Consider the following 23,084-nt stretch of genomic DNA (forward strand, 5'->3'; position numbering starts at 1 on the left):
ATTAAGTTTAAGAAGATTAATATTAAAATATAGATGATGATAGCAAAGAGAAGAACGTAATTGATCATGTGAGAGAAGGGAGAAAAATTTTAAAAATATGAAGAAAATTGACAAGTAGAAAAGGTCAAAAAAGCGAGAAAAGAAATATAATAATAATTCATATGAAAGTTGTAATTTTATCTTAAAATATAAAGAAAGGAAGGGGGCAAAGTGCCTATTTATTAAGTTAAGGGGGGTAAAGTTTTGAGAGATTTAATGCTTTTAAACCTATGTCATATACATATTTTATGTAGGTATTTTCTCTTTGTTCTACTTCAATACAACTAATTTTCCTTCTTCATTTCACTTACAATGGTTTATCCCAAATGAATCTCACCTAATAGCTCACATCTAACTTAATAATGTCCAAAATATGAACAATCTCACTCAGAAGGGCTTCAACCTTTAGCCCAATCTCCACGCTTATGATCTCTTGGCTTAAAAATATTTTTAAAGATTCGAAAGAAAATACTTACTTCCTCATATAAAATTCAAACAAAAGCACAGGAACAAAAGTGCAATTATCAAAAACTAAATAATCACAAATGCATAAAAAGTTAGTACAAGATTAGCAAACGAGAAAAAAAATTCCAGAAAATTATAACTTACCCTACTCATGCCCTAAAGAATACTACCATTTAAATTTAGAAAGTGTACCACCAAACCCAACCCAAAGTAAACATACTTGGCGGATCTCTTCACCAAAAGCCTCCATATTCCTAACGCACAATAACAACACATACTTCACACACTTTTATATATACTCCACACCATTTGTCCACCAACAACAATACACCACTAAGGTCAACAGCTAGGAAACCACACTAGAGTCTAGAGCAGAAAAAAATAGAAAGGGAAAAAAAGGGAAAAAAGAAAAAGAGATAGAGAGCGATTGATTTTTAATAATTTGCTATTTATTTTCATCCCCCATTTTGTTTTATTCTTATTTTGGTAGTCGCCAAATTTCTCCTTCTCTCCATTTATTGTTTGTGCTATAAAAGTCGTAACTGGATTTTGCTATTGATTTTGTTTCGAATAAACTTTTAAAGGAGAGAAATAAATAATGGAAATGGAGGGAGGAACTCAGCCCTCGGACACCGTGATGACGGAGGCGGGGGCGGCGCCACCACAACCGCCTCAAGCTCAACAGCAACAGCAGCAGCAGGCGTACGCCGCGGCGGCGGGGGTGGAGAATGTCCCGGCGGTTCTCAGCCACGGCGGACGGTTTATTCAGTATAATATCTTCGGAAATATCTTTGAGGTCACTGCTAAATACAAGCCCCCAATTATGCCTATTGGTAAAGGCGCCTACGGCATCGTCTGGTAAATCCAATTCGCTTTTCCTTTGTGGTTTCATCGGATCATTTCATTTATTCATTTACTTATTTTTATTTATTTTATTTTTTTGGGGATTTTTTTAAGCTCGGCGTTGAATTCGGAGACCACTGAGCATGTGGCGCTGAAGAAGATTGCGAATGCTTTTGATAACAGGATCGATGCGAAGAGGACTTTGCGAGAGATCAAGCTTCTTCGCCATATGGATCATGAAAACGTCAGTGAGTCATTTCTTTTGGGTTATGAATTTCTGGAGCTTCTTTATTTTAGTAAAAAGCGCAATTTTTGAGTTAGATTCGTCAGGAGATGGAAAATTGTGTGTTTGCGAAATTACTATATTGGCATTTGAGCTGGATTAAAGTGGATTACAGGATGAAAGATTGAATTTTGGGGGTTTTTTTTTTTTTTTTTGAAGATTGGATCAGTTGATAAGAGTGATTGAGATCAGTGAATAATTTAAAACTATTGAGTAAAGTAGGTAAAATTGCAAACAGCGGAAAGACTGGAGATTGGATATGATGTGTGGGAGTGAAGTGTGAATTGTCTGGTGATGTGCATCTAGCTAGATGCTTTTTGGAGCTAGTGTTTTGCTGAGTTGGCCTCATGAGAGTGTGTGTGTGTAATTTGAAGCTTATTGTGACCTTGTTAGGGTGTGTGCATGTAATTGGGAGCTGTTTGATTTGTGAGAATGTTTTAATGTAATTGGAAGCTGAGTGTTATTTTGTGACAATGTGCGTATGTAATGTAAAGCTGGATGTGACGTCATGACAATTCATTTATGACTGCTCATTGGTATCCTTTGTTACAGTTTTTGGCAAGTGTCCTTTTTCTGCTTTGAATGTCGTAGTCAGACACGTAATGAGAAACTAAGGTATTGATAGGTATCCTGCACACTTGCAATAAGAAACCACCTTTTGTTATGTCATCTATCTTTGGTTCTATGATGGAACTCTTTATATAGTAGCGAGGAAGTTAATTGCCGGTTTCCCGTTTCAAGATTATTAGGCTACAGCAGTAGCATGGAAATAAAGTGAAACTAAGTTTGTTAAAGTTGATCTTTTTGGAAAAGATAGCATTTCTAACTCTATGGACGCATAGAAAGATCGTGGCTTTCGGGTATATGATGTTTAATTGATGTGGACTAAAGAAAATTTAGTAGGTATCTACTCTGTACACATTTACAGAGCAGGAAAATATATAAGTTTTGTGTTCCATTAGCTACACAAAGGACCCTTAGGTGACTGCATAAGATGTACCAGAGGCATTCCAATATGTCCAACTGAAGTCCTCTATTGATTTCTCGTAGACATGTCTGCGTGTATTTTTAGTTCCCTAAGTTGCTATTCCATTTGATCTCCTTTGATTGAAATCCTAAAGTGTTTAATGCAGTTTTAGTTAAAGAAACTTCGTCTTTTGGCAGTAGCCAGTTCCCATCTGCTTATGACCTTGTATTCCATTTTGTTAGCGTTATGACACAGATTGGATCTTTTCATATGCGCTTTTTGGTTACTTTTCTGGAAAAGATAGCGCAAAGGCTTTATTTTTGATGTTGTGATTCTTGCTTAATCTAAGTGCCCTGCACATCCTTTTCTTTTGATACCTGTGCTCCTTTTAACGCATAGACATGCCATTAGCTCTACTACGTATCTGCTTTTAGTAGTTCTCGACACTGGAACTGATTTCTGTTGTTTGGCTTTTGATGCACATCTTCATGCCACAGTTTCCTATTTATCTAGAGAATAAATTGTCATTTGATATATGGTTAGAGGATGTTTTCTGCACTAATTATAGTGATACTTATTTAGTTTTAAATATGTGAAGAGAAAACATGGTTACAGTATGTTTTCTGCATTAAATGCTTGTCGCGATACCTTATTTGGTTTTAAACAAGTGAAGAACAAAAATATGTTCATTGATATTTATCTCATAAAAAAAAATTGTAAAAGCTTTTGGTTGCCTATCATTTTTGTTTTTATCCTGTAGTTCAAAGTCAATAGCTATATCCAGACACCCTAAAACTTAGGTATTTGTGGCGTAGTAGTTAAGCATGTACCCTAATAACAGCAAGTCCTGATTTTTTTCTCTGTGACCATGTCATTACTCATCAAAAGTGCCTACCAGAAAGAAAATTAGAATTTTTGGGGGTGCTGTGTTCTTGTGCATCTTGTTTGTGTGGTAACCTACATTTGCTTGGTCCTGCAGGTTGTTGCAATTAGAGATATAATTCCACCACCTCAGAGGGAAGCATTTAATGATGTTTACATTGCTTATGAACTTATGGATACTGATCTCCATCAGATTATTCGTTCTAATCAGGCACTATCAGAGGAGCATTGTCAGGTTATAATTTGCTTTTACTGTAATCAGTCTTAAGGGCTAAAATGACAACCATATATATCAGTTAATATTACTTCTGGATTGGTCTGTTTTATGAGACAGCTGGAAAGATCTTAAGCTTATTGATGTCCTCTATCCTGAGTATTTTTTTCATCCCTGAACCATGCTCCCCTTTCATTTTTTCTGCTGTTAACAAGATATTGATGTAGTTCATCCTAATGGAGACAATCTTGTGATTTATAATCACACATTAGTTATCCTGGTCATCAATAGTGACTGCCTTATATGTCTGCACTTTAGCTCTAATTTGATCTGAGGCCTCCCGGCATAAATCTAAAAGCAAACCTCTTTGACATATTTATCTCTACTTTCAAGCTTTTTGATATGATTTTGTTACAATCCATTGAATTTAAGGATTGATTATTCACCAAAGCTCAATCCTGGGTGCAGTATTTCTTGTATCAGATCCTCCGCGGGTTAAAATATATCCATTCTGCAAATGTTCTTCATAGAGACTTGAAGCCTAGCAATCTCCTCTTAAATGCCAATTGTGATCTAAAAATATGCGATTTTGGATTGGCTCGTGTAACATCCGAAACGGATTTTATGACGGAATATGTTGTTACAAGATGGTATCGAGCACCAGAATTATTGTTGAATTCTTCTGATTATACAACCGCAATTGATGTATGGTCTGTGGGTTGTATATTCATGGAATTGATGGATCGGAAGCCTTTGTTTCCTGGTAGAGATCATGTGCATCAGCTACGTCTTCTTATGGAGGTATTCTTCTTTGGAGGTTGCAGTTATTCATTATCTGGTGATTTCTTTGAATACAATATTAGCAGCACGTGTTAAGTTTATTGTTCTCAATAAACAGTTCTTATACCATTGCAATGGATTACCAATAAGGCACATCCTTGATAACTTGACTTTAGATTAAGGACTTTTTCTTGGTTGATTTATTGTAACCAAGTGAGAATATTAGGTCCCCAAGTTAGGTGGGCTTATGTTCCTATGGAAATGACTTTAATCTTGTGTGCTAAGTTAATTTCTGTTCTTCTGTTCACTTCATACTCTTTTTCTTTCTTTTTCCTTTTCTGTTTTTTAAAGAGGGGTCATTCAGGGATAGTGTTTGGAGAAGGATACTGGGGAAGAGTAACCAGCAATTGTTGACTTGTAGAATTAAAGTCCAAAAGGCCCTTGTTGTTAATGGGTGCCCATTGTCTTCAATCCTGATTGGCTAAGCACGGATAAACTTGTTGTTAACAACCACTTTATAATGCTGTCGTCAATTTAGATGTAGGCATGGCGTAACTTGGTTTACAAGCTGTACATGTGATTAGGATATGCTTGCTTTCCTGATCTGATTGCCTCACATTGATAACCGGAACTATCATAATTATTGTTTAAGAAATTGTCTGGGGGCATGCTTTGGAGAATATGAATACGTGGAAAGGCAGAGCTTAATTGGGGAATGTGCTAAGAAAAAGGAGGGAGGGAGTCCGAGCAAGGAAAATGTGGAGCCTCTGGGGCCAGCTACCATAACTAAGAGCATAGACCTTTACATGTTGATGCGTCTGCATCATGAATAACGTTAGTTCAGAGGTAGATCCAGTTTTTTATTTTTGCAAGGTAAAAATGGGATGCCGTGGTGTCTATCTGCTGATCCCCTATGTGAAATTATTGTACTCAAAAGGGGTTTCTTTGGTTCCATTGGTCTTGGAGATTGCTACTGTGTGTGAATTTTGCTTATCTCCTACTTTGTACCCATTTGATACCTTAATTACTTATCTATGAGTTGCTATGGGTATCTTTGTTTACTATGAGTGCCAGCCCTATAGGTGTGAGATTTTCAATATATTTACTTCAGCAAAACTTTTAGTAGAAAATGTACACTGCATAAAGGATAAAAATAAACAAATAGCATATCTGAAATTGCCTAATTTGATGACTCAACCCTGGGTTAAAGAAGCCTTTGATAGAGGATATAGAAAAGCGTGCATCTCCTGGACAATTTAGGAAGGTGCTTCTAAAACAGATTCTCGTCCACATATCTAATTGGTGAATATGGACTAATAATATAATAAGTAAAATTTATTAAGCAGAAATGGTATATCCAATTAATTAATTGTGCTGCAAACTAATTTTTGTATACAAGCTCAGAAGAGAGTGAAAAAGAAATGAGCACTGGGCCTTAACTGCAAATTCATTGCGACAATTTCTAGGTCACAAAGAATTATCATAAACTCATTTTGATTGCAGAAAGCTGCAAGTGTTGGAAAAAACTTATTAGCTAACTCAAGTTATTTCATTTTTGGGTTGCCAAAAGTCCACTTGCCAAAAATCCACTTTAATAATACTCTCGCCTATAACAATGTATACCGTTGATAAACAGGGCTTTCAATAAGTACACTTTGTAAATGAATAAAACCATCATTACTTGTATGATTTTGTATTATACATGCCTTTAAGGCTTTTAGAGCAGTGTAGGCATCATTCACATGAAAACATCATGATGAATTTCTGCCTTTGCAGTTAATTGGCACTCCGTCAGAGGCTGATCTGGGGTTTTTGAATGAAAATGCAAAAAGATACATCAGGCAACTTCCTCTTTATCGTCGGCAGTCGTTTGGCGAGAAGTTTCCCCATGTGCACCCTGCTGCTATTGACCTTGTAGAGAAAATGCTGACATTTGATCCTAGACAGAGGATTACTGGTAAGGAGCTTATAGCCTTGACTGTCTAATGATTGCATTCATTTTTCAACCATCATGACACGTGCTATCAAGATTTTTGCATAGTAAGTTCATGTAGAAACAAGCTCAAACAAGCGGTTTTCTTCATGCTGAATTATTGGTGCTATGTTGCTTAATTGTAGACTTTCATACATTATGGATGATAATTGCCTTCTTAATCCTTTATTCCATATTAGTTGGCTTATATTTCTTTCTGACGTTTTCTTTCCTTTTTCTTTTCTTGAATTAAAAAAGGAAAAGAAAGTAACCATTTGTACATGCAACAACTCATAAATTACATTGTAGTCCATTATTCTTTGGACTTAAGATTGATTTTCATTTTGGACCTACTTCATTCTTGAGATTCTGTGCCTCAAACTTTCCAGTTGGTCTCATTGTTAAACTAAGAAAGGAAACCAAAGAACAGGAACATACACTGAGATAAGGACTGGAAAGGAATTTAGTGGACTTGTATATGTTAATACAGGAGTTTTGGGATTTTATTATTAGTAATTTTTTGTTCCCTTATTTCGTTTACTCTGGAGTTGCACCTTATATAGACCCCTTGTAGTTTAGTTAGTTGAATTGTTTTGGGGTTTGCCTTTTTGCAGTCTTAGGTTACAGTTTATGAATAGCTTTGATGAAATGGAGAAATAGATATGTTCCTCTACCTAAGGGTACTACCTTTTGAAGTTGGAAAAATGATATACTCCATAGAGGTATATCTATATTCAAAGTTGGCAGCTTACAAGGATCAATAAAATGTAGATATAGAATTGAAATCTGAGCAAGAAGCAGAATGTGAAAATTTATATCACAGCTTATGATTGCGTTGTTAAATAGGTGTGGACCCACTCCACCCACTTGTAACTGATTTGGAGCTGATTGAAGTGCTTTATAGTTGTTGTAAGGGCAAGGTGTATGTTGAGCTGTCTTTGCTTTTTAAAGGAATTGGCAATTCTCATCTGTATATGTTATATAGTCTCTGAAATGTTGCTTATCTTTGCTCTTTTTTTGTTTTCTGAGCAAAGTGTGGATAGACTTGGCTTAGGATAGGTAAGCTTAAGAACTCACAGGCATTGTGTTTCTTTGAATTTCTTCCACCCCATCTAAATTCCCCTACACCATTTGATTGATGCAACACCAAATAAGCAATATTGGAGATTATGGATATCAAAATCTTATGTTTGGTCTTTGGAAATTACTACAGATGAGTAGGTAGGATGGGCAAAAATAAGAATGTTAATAAGTATAAAGCAAGACTGGAAGAGCATGATGAGGTAAAGACAGAAATTTCTGGAAGTCCACGTAGATTTGCACTTAGATTTCCTTAGGATTGTCCAACCAGGGTGAGGCTTCCTGAAGAACGCACAACAGTACACCTTGAACTCAAAAATGAACATCCTTAATTTTGATCAAATTACCTTGACCCTCAAAGCCTGACTGCATAAAAATACTAATTTAGAAACTACGTCAACTGGCACAAAGAATTCATGTCTACTGCAGCTGCTGTTTTTCCGCAACTGCTGAAATGACAAACATTCCTCAGCATTCTAATTCTGCAGAAGCACTGGGAAAACCACCAGTAGACACAACTACTTTGGACACCTTTCCTTGGACCAAAAGGTCCTTTTCCATTTTGTCTTACCTGTCCTAAGGGTTTGTGCCTTTTTTATATACCTGATAGCTGCTGCATCATATATATATTCTTAACAGCATAAAATAAGTATGTTTAATGCAGATCTTTGTCTGAGTTGTTGGTTATCCTGCATTTTGTATAAGAATCATATCACCTTACAATTATGAATTATGTTGTCGAGCAAATAATTTATGAAGATTAGTCTGGCATTCCATCCTCAATCCTATGGAGTTTTTCGACATTTGACTTTCTGATAATGTGCCTCCTCATTTGCTAGCAGTGTATGCATTTCAGTTGGTTTGCATTAATTTAGAATTAACTTGATAATATGTGTCCATCTTGTGGCTCGTACAATAGAGCCCCTTCGCCCTCACCCAAAAGATAAATGAATGAATCCTTTTTTCCATCAGAGAGAGCAAGTTTAATCGCAATTGACATTTTGCACTTATGTGCTAATTGCCATTAAATTTTTTCAACCACTTCCTTGGTATGTGTCATGTAGTGGTAATATCAACCAATTTATTATGTTGATGATATGTTATTAATCTCTGTAGAGTAATACTCAGAGTCCCTTAGCAATACCAGAATGACTAAAAAAAAAAAAATTTTAAATCCCAGAATCACTAAGATCCATCAGAAATACAATGTGTTGTATATTGGCAGCAGAAATAGAACGTGACTTGCTTTGGCTGCAGCTCTTGAGCTTTACGGAGACTAAATGAAAGAGTTTCCTTGCAGCTAAAGCTCAACGAAAAGTCTCTAAGATCGATCAGACTCCCTTAGCAATACCAGAATCACTGAGAACCATCAGAAATACTTGAGCTTTCTAGTGACTTTTCTTTTCCGTGGAAAATTATGAAATCCAGAATCATGAAGTAAAAAGAGCTGGAAATGATGGCAAAAAAGAAGTAAAGGCTAACTTGCTTGAGGTGCAGGCTCTTCACTGCCATGGAGAATAAAATATAGAAGCTACTTTCTTTGATGCCTGTCAGCCAATGTTCAGGTCAGGAGACAAGATATGTAATTCAGTTCCCAGATATGACAGATGCATTACTTGTTGGCATTGTTTGCAGTCTGGTTAGAAATGTAGATTCTGATTTCAGCGATAACAAACTATAGTAGATCTGAGAATGTAGGCTGGCATGGTTTTGGGGAATTGCTACTTTGAGACCTAAGATTCTCTTTGACAGAGAAGAGAGAAAAACTATGTAAATGCAAGCACATGATGGTTCACTAACCTCATTTGTGTGCGTTCCAGAATAATCAGCTGCCCTTTGCCAACAATAGCAGTTAATGCTGAGTCACTTTAACTAATTTGGAGAAGAGCAGCCTGGACACTCTTGGAGGATAGAAAAATACACACATTGAGTTGTTAATATCATAGTCCTCCACTCTTTTTCCTATTCCATACTCAAGGACTACTGCCCAATATAGCTGTTTTATTTTTGACCAAAGACTGTTGAATGACCTTTAAGCTAAAGCTATAAGAATCTACAAGATGTACTTGAGCTAACCTACTAAAATTTTGTGGAAGTTTGGTGTTTTCTCAACATCTAAAGTTGGAAGAGTCACACCAGTGAGCATACATGTAATTCACTGGCCCTTTTGAATATCATGTATGATCCATTTCATGAAGAGTCTGGCATTTTCAATACTTGATGCTGCTGACTGCTCATTCTGGCCCCACGAGAGCATTGGCATTCTGAAAAAAGTTTTAGGTGCTGTGTTTTGCCACATCACCATCACTGTAACATTCAACTTTGTATCATGTAAGGTAACGTTAAGCGGGGACCAAAGAAAAAAAATGGTGATTGGACCTATTAGAATTGAAGCTTCCTTATTTCCAAATTGGTGTGCCAAAGCAGATCCTAACAAGTAGCTAAAACTTATTCCAACAGTCCCATGGTTGAACTAACTTCAGGACCTATTTTATGACCATACTGGCCTTGCCGGGAGCTAAATGTTTGATACTAATCTTATATGCATTTGTGAATAAAAATACCATGGTAACTCCTCTTCATATAGGATGGTGAAGCCTTGTGCATTATAAGTTAGGAACAAATGCGATGGCATTATGATCACCCTACATGGGGAGTTGGGGATCATGTCCTGATGTTTCCTCTGAGATAGAACATTCCTGAACCACCTATTTTAAATTTTTCCTGTTACAGTTTCTTAAATTTTAACACATTTCAACAAATCCCTTCTTTATCCACTGTGCTCTCACTATGTGTGCTCTTTGGATATGTGTTGCATTACTATTTTCTGAAGTACCAGACTAATCTTTTCTGAAGCTAACACGCCAGCTTTACCTTCTCAATCAATAGCCAGGAAGGAACTATACTTTCCTTCTACAGGCATCACTATACTTGACCATTTTTGGCACTTTCTCCTGCCAGTCTATGTTTCTTTAAGATGTTACCTCGTGCTCCCTAATCTTGTGAAACCCCTTCAATAAAAAAACTAGTCACCTGTAGACCTAACACCTTGGCAACATGGACTCCAGTTAAGTTTAACCTCCAGAGTTGCTTTGATCTTAGTAACACTGGTTATTTTACTTCTTCTTGAATTGGGATAGATTAACTTAGAGCTGCTGGTTCTGCTGCATATTTGTTTGAAATGTAGCATAAGATGTATGTCTCCAGTTCCCTAAAAGGCCACAAGTAATGGTTCCTTGAATATGTTATATCTTCCAGGGGATTGGACGTAAATGTTTCATGTCATGTAGTATATTTGATCAAGCTAGAGTTTCTTATGTTGCTGTATATATACTTTCTGACAACTGTTTTTATAAGTCCACCACCAATACTAGGAATTTATTATAGCTGCCTGGCAACACATTTCTATTTAAAATCCAACAAGTGAAAGGTATGCCTGTTGTGGCTTTCCTTGGCAATGCCTTTTTTTATTGCTCTCATGGGGTTTATGTGTGGTTATTGAAATATCAATCTCTGTTTTGTTTTCCACCTGGGTCAAGAAGCAAATTTTGCCAATTATGAAGAAATGATGAAGAACTATTTTTAAGTAAATTATATAAATTATAGTACTAATGACCTTATAAGAAGAACTCCAAAGACAGCCATAAAAGTAGATTAAAAATTTTTTTGAACAGAGATCTGCAGTAGTTATGTGCCACTGCAACCCCAAGGTGCTATAGCAATGTGCAAATCAAATATATGTTGCGTCAAACATTGGGTTTTCCCTACATGCTGTTTTTTGGTAATTATGTGAAATGGCAACTTAACATGATTCATGGCTTGATATTTTTGTGTCCTGTTCAACATGCTATATTGGAAACTTTTGTGTTTAATCTTGACTAATTACACAAATGCGTGCTTAGCACTTCTGCAAATCTACATTCTTCTGTCAGGCAGGTAATGAGTGCAATTGAAGAGACATGAGTTAAGATGCATTTTAACGTTGAAATGGAAGGTTTTACTCCTTTGCCTATTGTGTGAATGTTAGTAAAGAGGTCCACGGCTCAAAACATGATAAAGCAACTAGAGCTTTTATTTTAGCCTGTGCTGTAAATCACTGATCCTTCGCAGAATTCAAGTTAGTAGTCTGTCCCGGATAAGGTTTCTTGTGAAACATGAAATTGGCACTAAAGAACTAATTGTTGAACCCTTGCAAAAGTGTGGTTCTATCTTAGCATTGTCCCACTACAATTCTTTTCTTACCTCCGTGCATGGTGATGAGACTTTTTGTTTTGACATCTCATCCTTTCTTTTCTGTCTTTGTGTTTCAGTTGAAGATGCACTGGCACACCCATATCTAACATCACTCCATGACATCAGTGATGAACCTATTTGCATGACTCCTTTTAGCTTCGATTTTGAGCAGCATGCCTTGACTGAGGAACAGATGAAGGAGTTGATTTATCGAGAGGCTCTTGCATTCAATCCAGAATATCAGCAAATGTGAGACTTGTTTGCTGTCAAATTGTTGTTGAGTTAATTAGTGTGATTTGAACGTTGTGATAATTTGTACTCTACTTTTTCTCCTTTAATGTATATATTATCCATCCAAAACCTGGATGGATTTGCTATTGAAGACATTGGATCGGGGGCATAGGTTGAAACCATTGTCATGTTGTTGTAAGGGTTGCTTTTCCTTCCTGTACTACTAGTTGAAGTCAAATTTCTAATGTACGAAAATCTCTAATTATGACCTTTTTCACTCTCCTTTTTACTTCTGCTCATGGCTGCAAGTTCCAGTTCTGGTTAACATACAGTAGAACAGATATTAGGATGCCAAAATATAGATTGCTGATGGTCCTGAATACTCGATTGAAATGGTTAAGCTTAAGTTTTTTCTTTGTTCTTTTCCTAGGCGAAGCAAATGCATTATTAGAGTTGCGCGAGGACTACTGACAATACATGCACAAACGTATTTAAGGAAGGAAAATGAAAAGATCAAATCATCAACAAAAATTAGAATTTAAATATTTAGCAAAGTCATTCTAATATCATTTTTCTTCCTTTATTTTTTTATCCTTATTGACAGTTTCTTTGGCATCTAAATCTGTATAAGCTAAATTACTTCTCTTCTCCTTCTTTTCAGAAAAATTCTTTAGCCAAAACTTCTTCCAACTCTTCGATGGGAGAGACCAGATTTTTCTGATCTTTTTTTATGGGATGAACCCTCTCTATAGTTTTTTTTGTCATTTGTGTGATGAAGTTTCTTTTCTTAGGGTTTCTTATGATGCAAGTTCTGTCATTAGTGCAAATTTTAATGAAATTATGATGTTTTATCACAAAATAAAAATTGTATAAATCGGTGGTATTGATTTGCTAACCACATCCAAAATGAAATTGGTAAATTGATAAACGCTACAAATTTGGTATGTACCACTTTTAATAAATCGAATTAGAATTAGGTGTGGAATCGGTAATGGCTTCTCTCAAGTTGATGCGCACGGATTTCAAACTCATTTGTGGTGATTAATCATTATAATTTTTATGCATAATATATACCTAATTGTATTCGTATCAATTACATATTATGTATAATATTTATATATCATTTATATAATTATCATACAACCATAATATGATATACAGAATATATATATATATAGGTATGGACACACACATATGAAAATTAATATATGGGTAATAACAGCAAAGAGGAAATAGTAGTCAACCACATGAGAGAAGGAAGAAAAATTTTAAAAATAAAAAAAGGACAAGTAGAAAATGAACAAAAAAAAAAAGAAATAAAATAATAATTAATATGAAAATTGCACTTTCGTCCTAAAACAAAAAACAGAGGAGCAAAGTGCCTATTTATTGAATTAAGCGAGTAAAATACAATTGAGGGTAAAATTCAAGCGAGTTTAATGTTTTTATCCCTCCAATTTATTAGAGTACAAACAACCATATCCCAGTTCAGAGAGTTTTGAATCACATGGATGGATGGATGCGCAAATATTGGATTGTATAGGGGCCTCTGGGTGCATTTGTTACAAGGTCATACATAGTCCAGACTCTGGTGAATATACCTGGCTAAAAAGTATCTATCAAAGTCCATTGGCGTACATACCTCGTACTTATGGCAACTTCTCATCCATCAGATCTGACAAGAAGTCCTAAGACTCCAACCATTGCAACCTTTATCATTGAGTTATAAAACTAATGGCATTTTTAGAAGAAAATCCAGCAGCCACTCATGATAACAGAGACAAACATAAGGGAACTCAGTTGCAAAGGACAGTAATGCAAGACATAGAACTCTGCATATTCGTTGAGAACACTTTGTACCAGTCGAACATATATCCAGAAAAGCATTATGTTACTGCAGTGAGTTGAATGGCAACTTTTGCTGTTCCCCGTCATCCATCCCAAGAGTGGAATCACGTTCAACATTTGCAGCGCAGCTACCCTAGAGTCCAAACTCAAAAAAAGAGGCTTTTAAGTTTGGAAAAGGAGAATAACTGACCTCCTCCACTCTGAAAAGTTCTATCAGATTCTATAAGATCACAATGTAAGCAGTTTCAAATTTTAGTAGACAGTAATCCAAGAAATATAGAAGTTGTTCCCACATTCACTACATAACCTCTAGCTCAGGAAGACATTGATCTGTAATAACGAGACAGAAGGCTATGGATACATACATTAATAAAAAGTGCAACCTAGATTCTGTTGACTTCGGAAGAATCCCCTCAACCGCTAATCTAAGAGAAGATTAATGGTACAAGTACAATAAAATCAGCTTTTCCCAAAGAATCTAGAAAGTGGCAAAGGCCCGTCAGGTTCTCCACTATCACTGCTGGATTGCTTGGATCTTGATCGATGCTTTTTTTCTTTCTTCCTTCTCTTAGACCTTGACTTTGATCCTCTTGATTCGTCATCACTACTTGAAGACTCTGAGGGTGAACTTGAAGAACTAGAATCTGAATATCTCCTCGAATGCTAAGAATATATAATCCAAATCAGGTATTTCATAACATGAAACAAAGAAGATCATAGTTGGCTTCATTCATATTTGTTAACTGTAGAATATAAACCACACAGTCAGATTCTGTTCAGATGATTAATCGTTAAAACGGCTATAACACAAGTCATAAGTTCTCTATGAGTACTCGTACTTCCCTGCTTGCTGAGAGAAGAATCAAAGAGACACCACAACACAAGTAATACCAAAAACACTATAGCATTTCTTCCCTGACTCACCGAAAAATGCTTGAGGTAGGGGCTGAGTTAAAATCCAATACTAAATCTTTCATTTCTTCATGCATATGGAGCATAAAATTACAACATATTGGTCAAAACTTAAGTGGAATCTACATCTTGCAATGCAAGTATGCGACATTATTGTACAGCATCAAAAGAGAAACAGAAAAACAAATGAAAACCATTTATGTGCACCCCAAACAGCTTTTCAGGTAATTTGATGAACCCTTGCACTAATCGATGCTCCTCAACTATGGAGAATCGTATTAATCCACTAAACCTTAAAATGTCAATAATAAAAGTAGAAAATTTCCAATGATGAGAACCTCAAAAAGAAGCTCCATAGACCAATTTATCTCAGGTAGCTTACAACTTATACGTTACATACACCCGCAAGGGCAGTGAAATTGGGTTAACCCATTGAAACCAGCTATCTTATTGTAGACAAAGATTGAAAACATTCTACTTAAAAGCAAAAATGTGGAAAACAGATGAACTAATTGACTGCCAAGAAACCTTTATATTGGAACCGTAATTGCGGTTGAGCAGGTGAATAAAACTCTTTCAGCGAATATGAACTCAGCGCTTTCTGAATGGTTGACTAAAGAAGTGGAAAGGATGGAAGAAGTCACCTCTACCACATCCCCATCTTGTGAAGAGCAGAAACTCGTTAAATTTCAGTCTGATAAACTGGTAGCAAGAAATCCCCCACCCCCAAAAAAAAAACCCCCAATTTGCACTATTTGAACCAGGGTCCTGTCAATCTTCTATTTGATTGACTGCTTATGAAAAGAAGTGACGACAGGAACTTCCATTATCTATGATTGAGCAAAAAGAATACCTTCCAAGTTCGCTACCATTTTTTCTCATGCAAAATGTTCTCATGAAGGGCATCCGTCAACAAGGAATAGATTACCTAACAGATCTTGCATTGTGATAATTACAGAAAACACTACATTCATTATAGATATACGCATAAGAATTTTCATTATAGACGTACGCATAAGAATCAGATTTAGTAAAACCATGAAGAAGGACAAACCTTATCACAAGTTTAGCACCATGTGGACAGGGCCAAACTCAAAATAACTGCTTATATGTTAAATGCATCACGTGGATGTTATCAAAAAAAATTTCTTAATTCCAAAAGACTGTTTGGTACTTTACCTACTAAATTTGTATGGTTATATACATTTCTATTTTACTCTAAGCACAATCACAAAAAAGATTTGAAAAAAGAGGAAAAAGAATAAAGAACACTTTTGAGCGCACCTTTCTCTTCTTGCTGCTGCGCTTCTTTGAATCCTTATCTTTCTTTTCTGGAAGAATAAAAGTTCACCACTCAAGAAATCTAATTATGTAACTAGTAACAAGAATATGCTCTTCCTTTCACTACATAATACATTACCTTTTCTGCGGCCAGATTTCCTGCTTGAGTGGTTTTTCCCTTGAGAAAGTTTGAGAGCCCTTTCAGCATCTAGTTGAGCCCTGTACTCCCTCATCATTCTATCCTTGTCTGCTTCTAACTCCCCCTTTTTCATTTCTTCTTCCTAACAGAGTAACCCATGAGAAAGCAACAAGAGAATGCAATTCACAAAATCAATTACGAGACTCACCACATCAAACCTCATCACAACCAGAATCTTTTATCTGGTTATCTTCGGAAGACATAGAACAACAAATGTCAAGCCAAAATATCTCATAACAGTCACAAAACTTAAGTTGAATATGCTCAAGAATGCCATTTTGCCCACCCCAATCTAATCTGCACACTGGACCATCCATAACGTGACTACAAATACTGCAACTTTAATTCTTTAAGACCACCAAAACCAAAGTCAAATTTCATTATATGGAATCCTTTTCACAGAAGAAAAGGATAATGATACACCCCCAAGATCAGAGGACCTAGTCGCACAACCCAGGACACAACATAGAATTGAACATCTAGTCTCAGGTCCTTTTTTGACAGAATGGATGTGACTTGTTGTCCACAGGAAGTTCGAATTAACTTGTAAGCCACTCAGGCACAATGAGAAAACCAGCAGTTACAATTCCTACAACTGTCCAAAATCTGAAGGGTCAATAGTCTGTGTACCTTTAGAGTTCGTTTATGTTGATCCCAACACCATTACAGAAATGCAAGCATACTATCTCATACATCTCAAGAGCCCAGTATGTCTTCCCCAATCTTTAAATGCAATTTCATGCATTCTGAAATTAGTAAGCTGTAAAGCCAGTTGTTTCTTTGTTCAAGATTTTCTTTTGAGAGCAATATCAGGAATCTTGAAACAAAATTAGAGGAGCTAACTATTACTATTTGTTTAAAAGCATAACATCTTTCAATAATGTTTCACCAAATGTAAGGATAACAAATATATGCTTTGACAACAGCAAACAATGCAAAACGAAAATGAGTTATGAAGCAATCATGAGGTACATCTTTCCATGTTGTATGTGGCAATAACTCAACACCTTTGAGCAGTAGTCTAATCGAGCTTTTTTGCCCTTGCAACAAATCACAGCAGTCAAACTGTGGAGGTACTAAGACAAGATCAAACACAAGAACATCCAGCAGAATACCTTTTGCTTCCTTTTGAACTCTTCCCACGTAACAGTATGAGATTTATTGAGACTTGCCAAACGAGCAGCATGCCACTCTGGTGAATGAAAAGAACCATCCACCTGCGACAGTCCTCATCAGAAATGCACAGGGCAAAACCACTTTGCCAACTCAAACTCAGTAATCTAGATCCATTACATGTAAAATGAAAGGTTATGCGCTTGACAATGATCTTAATCAGAGCAACCAAAGGAAGAACTGAATACAAAGACTAGTCTACTTCACTGCTAATACAAGATATGAATCGGCTTCAATAGAAACATAATACCAATATACAAACACCCAATGCTTCAAGAATTATGGCGCACTTTACTAGTAATTTCAAACACCGTTAATCACATCCTCATAGATTTCATAGAATCGCATCATTTACGTAGTTTTCACTTTTTCCTGAATCAAGCAATAGAGTCTTCTTCTAGCTTATAGACTGACCAAATCTCTTTTAAACAAACCCCAATTAAATTTCAAGCCACAAACAAAAAGAAAAGCATCAAAACAAAAAAAATAACAAAGCACTTATGTCATCCATTTAATTCACGACCCAAAACTGTAAGTTATCCAATCATTGACAGCTAAATACTAGCAGCAAATTAAGGCTATCCAAATTCAAGCTTGATTTTAACCTTTTAGTCCAATTTTTCACATGCACCAAAACTCTCGGCCCAATTTCTTGAAATCATCCAAAAATCTAAAAAAATAAATGAAAAAAATTCTGCAAACATCCCAGATAACACCAAGAGTAAAATCCGATATTCATAAAACAAAAAAAAAAAGAAGAAAAAGGATAGCCATGGTAGTTCATCAACCAAAAAAAAAATCATTCACAAGGCATATATTTCATTTGGTACAAAGGAAAAATGGTTCAAAAAACAGAAAAGGAAAAATAGAATGGAAGGGTACGAACCATGCCGTCATTGATCTCTTCAGGAGCAGCAGAGTTGGCACCCAGCCTTGCTCTTTGCATAGCTTTGTAAGCTTGATTTTTCCCCATTTTTTGTTGCAAGTTTCTCTTTAATTTCCTTTCTTTCTTTCTCCAATGAAAATAAGGAAATCAACGGAGCCCAGATGGGGAAATAAGAGGAAAATTACAGAATTTGGAAGAAAACCCAGGTATTCAAAACAGGTGATAAGTCTATATTGGAGCCATCATCATATTATAGTGAATCAGAGGCTTCTGAGATGAGCTGCAGAATTTAGAGGTTTTTTTACTGTGTGTTGTGTGTGAGAGAGAAGGAGGAGGGGATTGGACTCCGGACGACACATACGGGAAACTAAATAAATGAATAAAAAAATTATTTTCTTTTCTAGCCAGGCTATAATTTTTCTACCACCTAATCAATTGTTTTTGTGGGATAATTTCAGAAAACTCCCCTGAGGATTCTGATTATTTCACTGTCCTCCCTTAAGATTTTGAAAATTTTATCAACCTCCCCAAAGATTTATTATCTTGTAACATTTAGGTCCAACCAACAATTAACAAGTTATGTTAGGAGAGCAAGATAATATGATTTTACCATCGTCCCTCATTACTAAATTGTTTAATTAATCTAATATCAACCCAAACATTAAAGAAAATACTAGAATTTACTATTTATCGTAAGGAATTAAATCATATATGGTATCAAAAATAGTACATCATTCTATATATTTCACTTAACATAAGATCCAAATTACTCTTTTCAGTTTCAAACTTATTGTCAAACAAGATCAACAACAAATGATTAAAAAAATATAACCAAAATATTTTAAAGAGTGAACTTTAATACCATAAAAATCTTAGCAACTAATGTTAATATGTTGACAAGAATATTTATGATATTAAACTTTGTTCTTTATAATATTTTGGTTGCAAATTTTTTGATTATTTGTTGTTGATCTTGTTTGAGAATGAATATATGATTGAAAAGAATAATTTGTATCTTATGTTAAGTGAAAAATATAAAATAACATAGGGTAAGGCTAAATCCATACCCTTCTAGTCTAAATCCATACCCTTTACATCAAAATGTCTATGAAACCCATACTATTTATAAGGATTTCATAGGAACTTCTTCAATACCAAAACAAGCCTTTTGTGGTGGGCAAAGATGGAGTTAATCAAGTTCATCCTTTCCCCCTACTTTACTGCATCCTTTTATCATTCCTTGTCCTTACCTTCCAATATTGAAGACTTATAGTAGCAACTATCATCATCAACTAAAATGTACCAGAGCATAGCAAAAATTTATCAAAACATTTCTCATCTTCTCATACATAATAAGAGATAATAATATTGTTTCAACCAATGCCAACAAAAGGAATGAAGAAAAACATCAAGAAATTTAGAAATTAACATATGTAAGTATATCTACTGGATATCCAAACAAATACATGAATATGAATTCTCTATAGAAAATTGAAATCTAAATGTCCCTATTATATAAAACAAAACCCGTCACAACCCCATAATGCTATTTGAAACAAAATTTCTCGTCTGTTGTCTTCCATGATGCATGCAGCTAATGCATTTGAGTCTGAAAAAGAAGAAAAAATCCCATGTTAGGGATAGACATAATCAATGGAAAGGAATGTGTTTGTACACCAATTCTTGCAAATCATACCAAAATCTAGCTCCACAAGAAGTCATCAGTTGCACTAGATATAGTGCCAATTGAGTTGTTTTCTATCATTTCACTATGAGATAATGGCACATAAAGGTTTGTGATCTTTTCACATGTGCGAGAGTTATGACCAGAACCTTTGCATTTGCTACACCTTCTTGAATTTTCGACATACTCTAAGGTTGAAGGATTACGCCTTGTAGAATTAGTACTTCCTTTTCTTTTCAATAGAGATGGACAACCTTTTTGAGTGCGAATCTCAAGTTCATAAACCACTGGAGTTTTTTCATTCACAAGTTCAGAAATCTTGTTTCTTATTTCTCTTTTTCTATCAAGTGGCCATTCTTGAACTTGTCATGTAACTTCTCCAATCAAACTTTGGAAGGAATTTCCTCAATATCTTGGACTTTCTCATTATCCTTGAATGACCTAATATCAAGTCTCCACTATGAATGAATACTGTCAAGCTGAATTAAATTCAAGTTCCTCATCTCATGTGCACAAGGAAGACCCATCGTAGTCATGAATTGATTTTCACAAGGTAACAACTCATCGTCAGATTTAGCTAATTCATACTACTTCTAAAGTTTATCTAATGCAAACAAAGGCATGCAAGTGATAGGTTCACTGAAAAAGGAATAAGGAAGCGATGCAGAACTCTAGTCTTTTCACTTTCAAGTTGTGTCTTGATTGCTTGAAATTGATGCTTGATAGCATGACCTATTTTGTTCTTCACCTCACATAGATTACCACTAGATACTTGCAAGTATTTCTTAATCAAAGCATGTGCACTTTTAGCTCTTGAAGTAGCACGTTTCTAAAATTAGCGTATTCGTTTGTCCATGCACTCATAAAATGCTTTTTAGAAGGTAGCTAAGTAGTTTGAATGTAATCCAAAGCATGTTTCTTTTCTGCATAAATATACTCAAAATTTTGTAGGGCTTCTTCATATTCCATTTGAGTTGTAGAATTAACTACACCAGTCCGAGATGATAAGAATCCATTCCAATCTTCTCTTTCCATAAATTGATTTTTGCAACGTGACACTATATTCTTTTCAATATGCCAGACACAAAAAATGTTCATAGTTGATGGAAATACAATTTGAATAGCCTTCATCAATGCCAATTCTCTATCAGTGGCAACAACAGTAGGCTGAAAATCATCACCAAGTATACTAGAAAATATTCTTAGTGCCCGTATATAATCTTCTTTTTCCTTATTTTTCAAGAAAACAAAACAAGAGTAGAATGATTTATTGAAACTTGAACAACCAATAATCTCAAGCAGTGTCATTTTATATCCATTGGTCTTATAAGTGCAATCCATCAGAAAGACATTAGGATAACTTCTACTCAATACAATTAAAAAAGGATGATCAAAGAATAAGTGTGTTATCCGTCCATTAGGAACTTGCATTGAGCTATAGATAAAACCTTCCTTACCAAGTTCCTCCAACAAAACTTGTATAAGTGTGCGACCAAATAAATATTGTTTTCACAACTTTGCCTTCAAATTGTTTACCATCTTAGATATTGCTTGAGTGTTGGCATTGTGTTGCCTTATTGTAGAAAGAATTTGACGAGTTGGTATACCATACTTGATCAACTCTTCAACATCTATTTCCTCATTCTTGGAGAACCGATGACAAAAAGGATAACCTAACATATCTTCCGAAGATGCATGATTATGGATGGGATTTCCTATTTCAGGCTTTCAGTGTCCCTTCTTCTTTCTTCCACAAATTTCAAAAAAACAATTAATAAGTCTTGATGCTGTATTTCTCTTACAATTGTGCTCCGAGAGATTAGTTTTATTGCGATATATGCCTCCTCCACCATACCCTATAACTATCAATTTATCTTTTTTGGACCTCTTAATAGACAAAGAAAAGCCTCATTTTAAAACAAACTCTTGAGTTACTTTCAAAAGACTCGAGATTTTCAAAATGATTCTTTTGTAATTCCAAAAGATCATCTTGCATTGCATATTATGATTCAGTTTCTATTTCAAAAGTCATTGATTCTCTTTCACACATTATGCCTGTAGTTAAAAGAATAATGAAACCAGTCACATATGCATATATGTATGACTTGAGATCAAAAAATATTGATAAATATTCCATAAGTTATTTTGGCTTAATTACACTTGATACCTATAAAATGTTAGTAATTCATACCAGAATTCACATATATGCTAAGAATAAAATCAATTACAAGTGTACTAATTTAAAAATAACCAATTGTTACAAGCACTCAACATATTAAGAGAATTAATAGAATTACGTTGGTAAGCAGATTAATACTACCAAACAATAATTATTTCCATGTCAATTTTTTCCAGCATAAAAATAAGCTTCTCATCTGAATAACCATATTGATCCAACCAACTAAACATATGATTGTTTGGTGTCCAAATCAAATAAAAGATTAGAAACCATAATACCCAAAGACTCTAAAATGACTAAAATTTCTTAAAACATCCAATCAAGAAAACCCAATATTATTGATAATAAAAAATAAAAATTTCAGGATCAAGATTGAAGAGTGATACTTGATTTTCAAATATCTATTGATAATAAAAAACAAATGATGATTATTGCAATGATTTCATACTCACTTGGAGCTAGAAGTTCAGAGTTCTCCAACTGATGATAATAGTTGCTGCTATAGTTTGTGAACATCAGAAAGTAAGGAAAAAGGATGATGAAAGGACGCAATTGAGTGGGGGGGGGAAATAAACTTAATTGGCATCATCTTTTTCCACCACAAAAGATTAGTATTGGTATTGAAAAAGTTCCTATGAAATCCTGATAAATAGTATGAGGTTTATAGATATTTTAGCGTAAAATATGTGGATTTACACTAGAGGGGTGTGGATTTAGTCCTATCCAATGATATACTATTTTTTGATACTATATGTGATTTGATCCATAATGATAAACAGTAAATTTTAGTATTTTTCTTTAATGTGTAGGTTAATATTGAATTAACTAAATAATGTAGTAGAAGAGGGGCAATAATGGAATCATATTATCTTCTCTATCCTAATATTAAGTTTTAATTATTGATTGGGTCTAAATGTTATAAGATCTGCTATA

At 35.0% G+C, this 23,084-nt stretch overlaps 2 protein-coding genes across 3 annotated transcripts; one reads left to right on the forward strand and one right to left on the reverse strand.

Moving 5' to 3' along the window:
• Positions 1 to 860: 860 nt before the first annotated feature.
• Positions 861 to 12,259, forward strand: LOC113736971 (mitogen-activated protein kinase homolog MMK1). Its single transcript, XM_027264202.2, has 6 exons — positions 861 to 1,362; positions 1,462 to 1,591; positions 3,577 to 3,714; positions 4,162 to 4,494; positions 6,250 to 6,430; positions 11,836 to 12,259. Exons 1-6 carry the CDS (start codon positions 1,103 to 1,105, stop codon positions 12,009 to 12,011), a joined length of 1,218 nt encoding a protein of 405 aa, XP_027120003.1. The 5' UTR covers positions 861 to 1,102; the 3' UTR covers positions 12,012 to 12,259.
• A 1,777-nt stretch (positions 12,260 to 14,036) lies between these two features.
• On the reverse strand, positions 14,037 to 18,670 carry LOC113736972 (uncharacterized). 2 transcript variants are annotated; one of them, XM_027264203.2, is made up of 5 exons: positions 18,289 to 18,668; positions 17,345 to 17,446; positions 16,170 to 16,311; positions 16,034 to 16,080; positions 14,037 to 14,500 (listed from the first exon to the last, which is right to left on the reverse strand). In XM_027264203.2, exons 1-5 carry the CDS (start codon positions 18,373 to 18,375, stop codon positions 14,297 to 14,299), a joined length of 582 nt encoding a protein of 193 aa, XP_027120004.1. In that variant the 5' UTR covers positions 18,376 to 18,668; the 3' UTR covers positions 14,037 to 14,296. The 2 variants fall into 2 exon arrangements, with proteins under 2 accessions (XP_027120004.1, XP_071939676.1); XM_072083575.1 differs by having other exon boundaries at positions 14,342 to 14,580; positions 18,289 to 18,670.
• Positions 18,671 to 23,084: the final 4,414 nt, after the last annotated feature.

Source organism: Coffea arabica, chromosome 3e, assembly GCF_036785885.1.
Source record: "Coffea arabica cultivar ET-39 chromosome 3e, Coffea Arabica ET-39 HiFi, whole genome shotgun sequence".
In the NCBI taxonomy this organism is placed as follows: Eukaryota; Viridiplantae; Streptophyta; class Magnoliopsida; order Gentianales; family Rubiaceae; genus Coffea; species Coffea arabica.

Coding starts and splice junctions, on each gene's coding strand:
- LOC113736971 (XM_027264202.2), top strand. CDS start 1,103: ATGGAAATGGAGGGAGGAACTCAGCCCTCGGACACCGTGATGACGGAG. Junction 1,592..3,576: donor GCCATATGGATCATGAAAAC/GTCAGTGAGTCA, acceptor TTGGTCCTGCAG/GTTGTTGCAATTAGAGATAT. Junction 6,431..11,835: donor TCCTAGACAGAGGATTACTG/GTAAGGAGCTTA, acceptor TTTGTGTTTCAG/TTGAAGATGCACTGGCACAC.
- LOC113736972 (XM_027264203.2), bottom strand. CDS start 18,375: ATGGGGAAAAATCAAGCTTACAAAGCTATGCAAAGAGCAAGGCTGGGT. Junction 17,447..18,288: donor AAGAGATCAATGACGGCATG/GTTCGTACCCTT, acceptor GGACTGTCGCAG/GTGGATGGTTCTTTTCATTC. Junction 16,312..17,344: donor AGTTCAAAAGGAAGCAAAAG/GTATTCTGCTGG, acceptor TTACTCTGTTAG/GAAGAAGAAATGAAAAAGGG.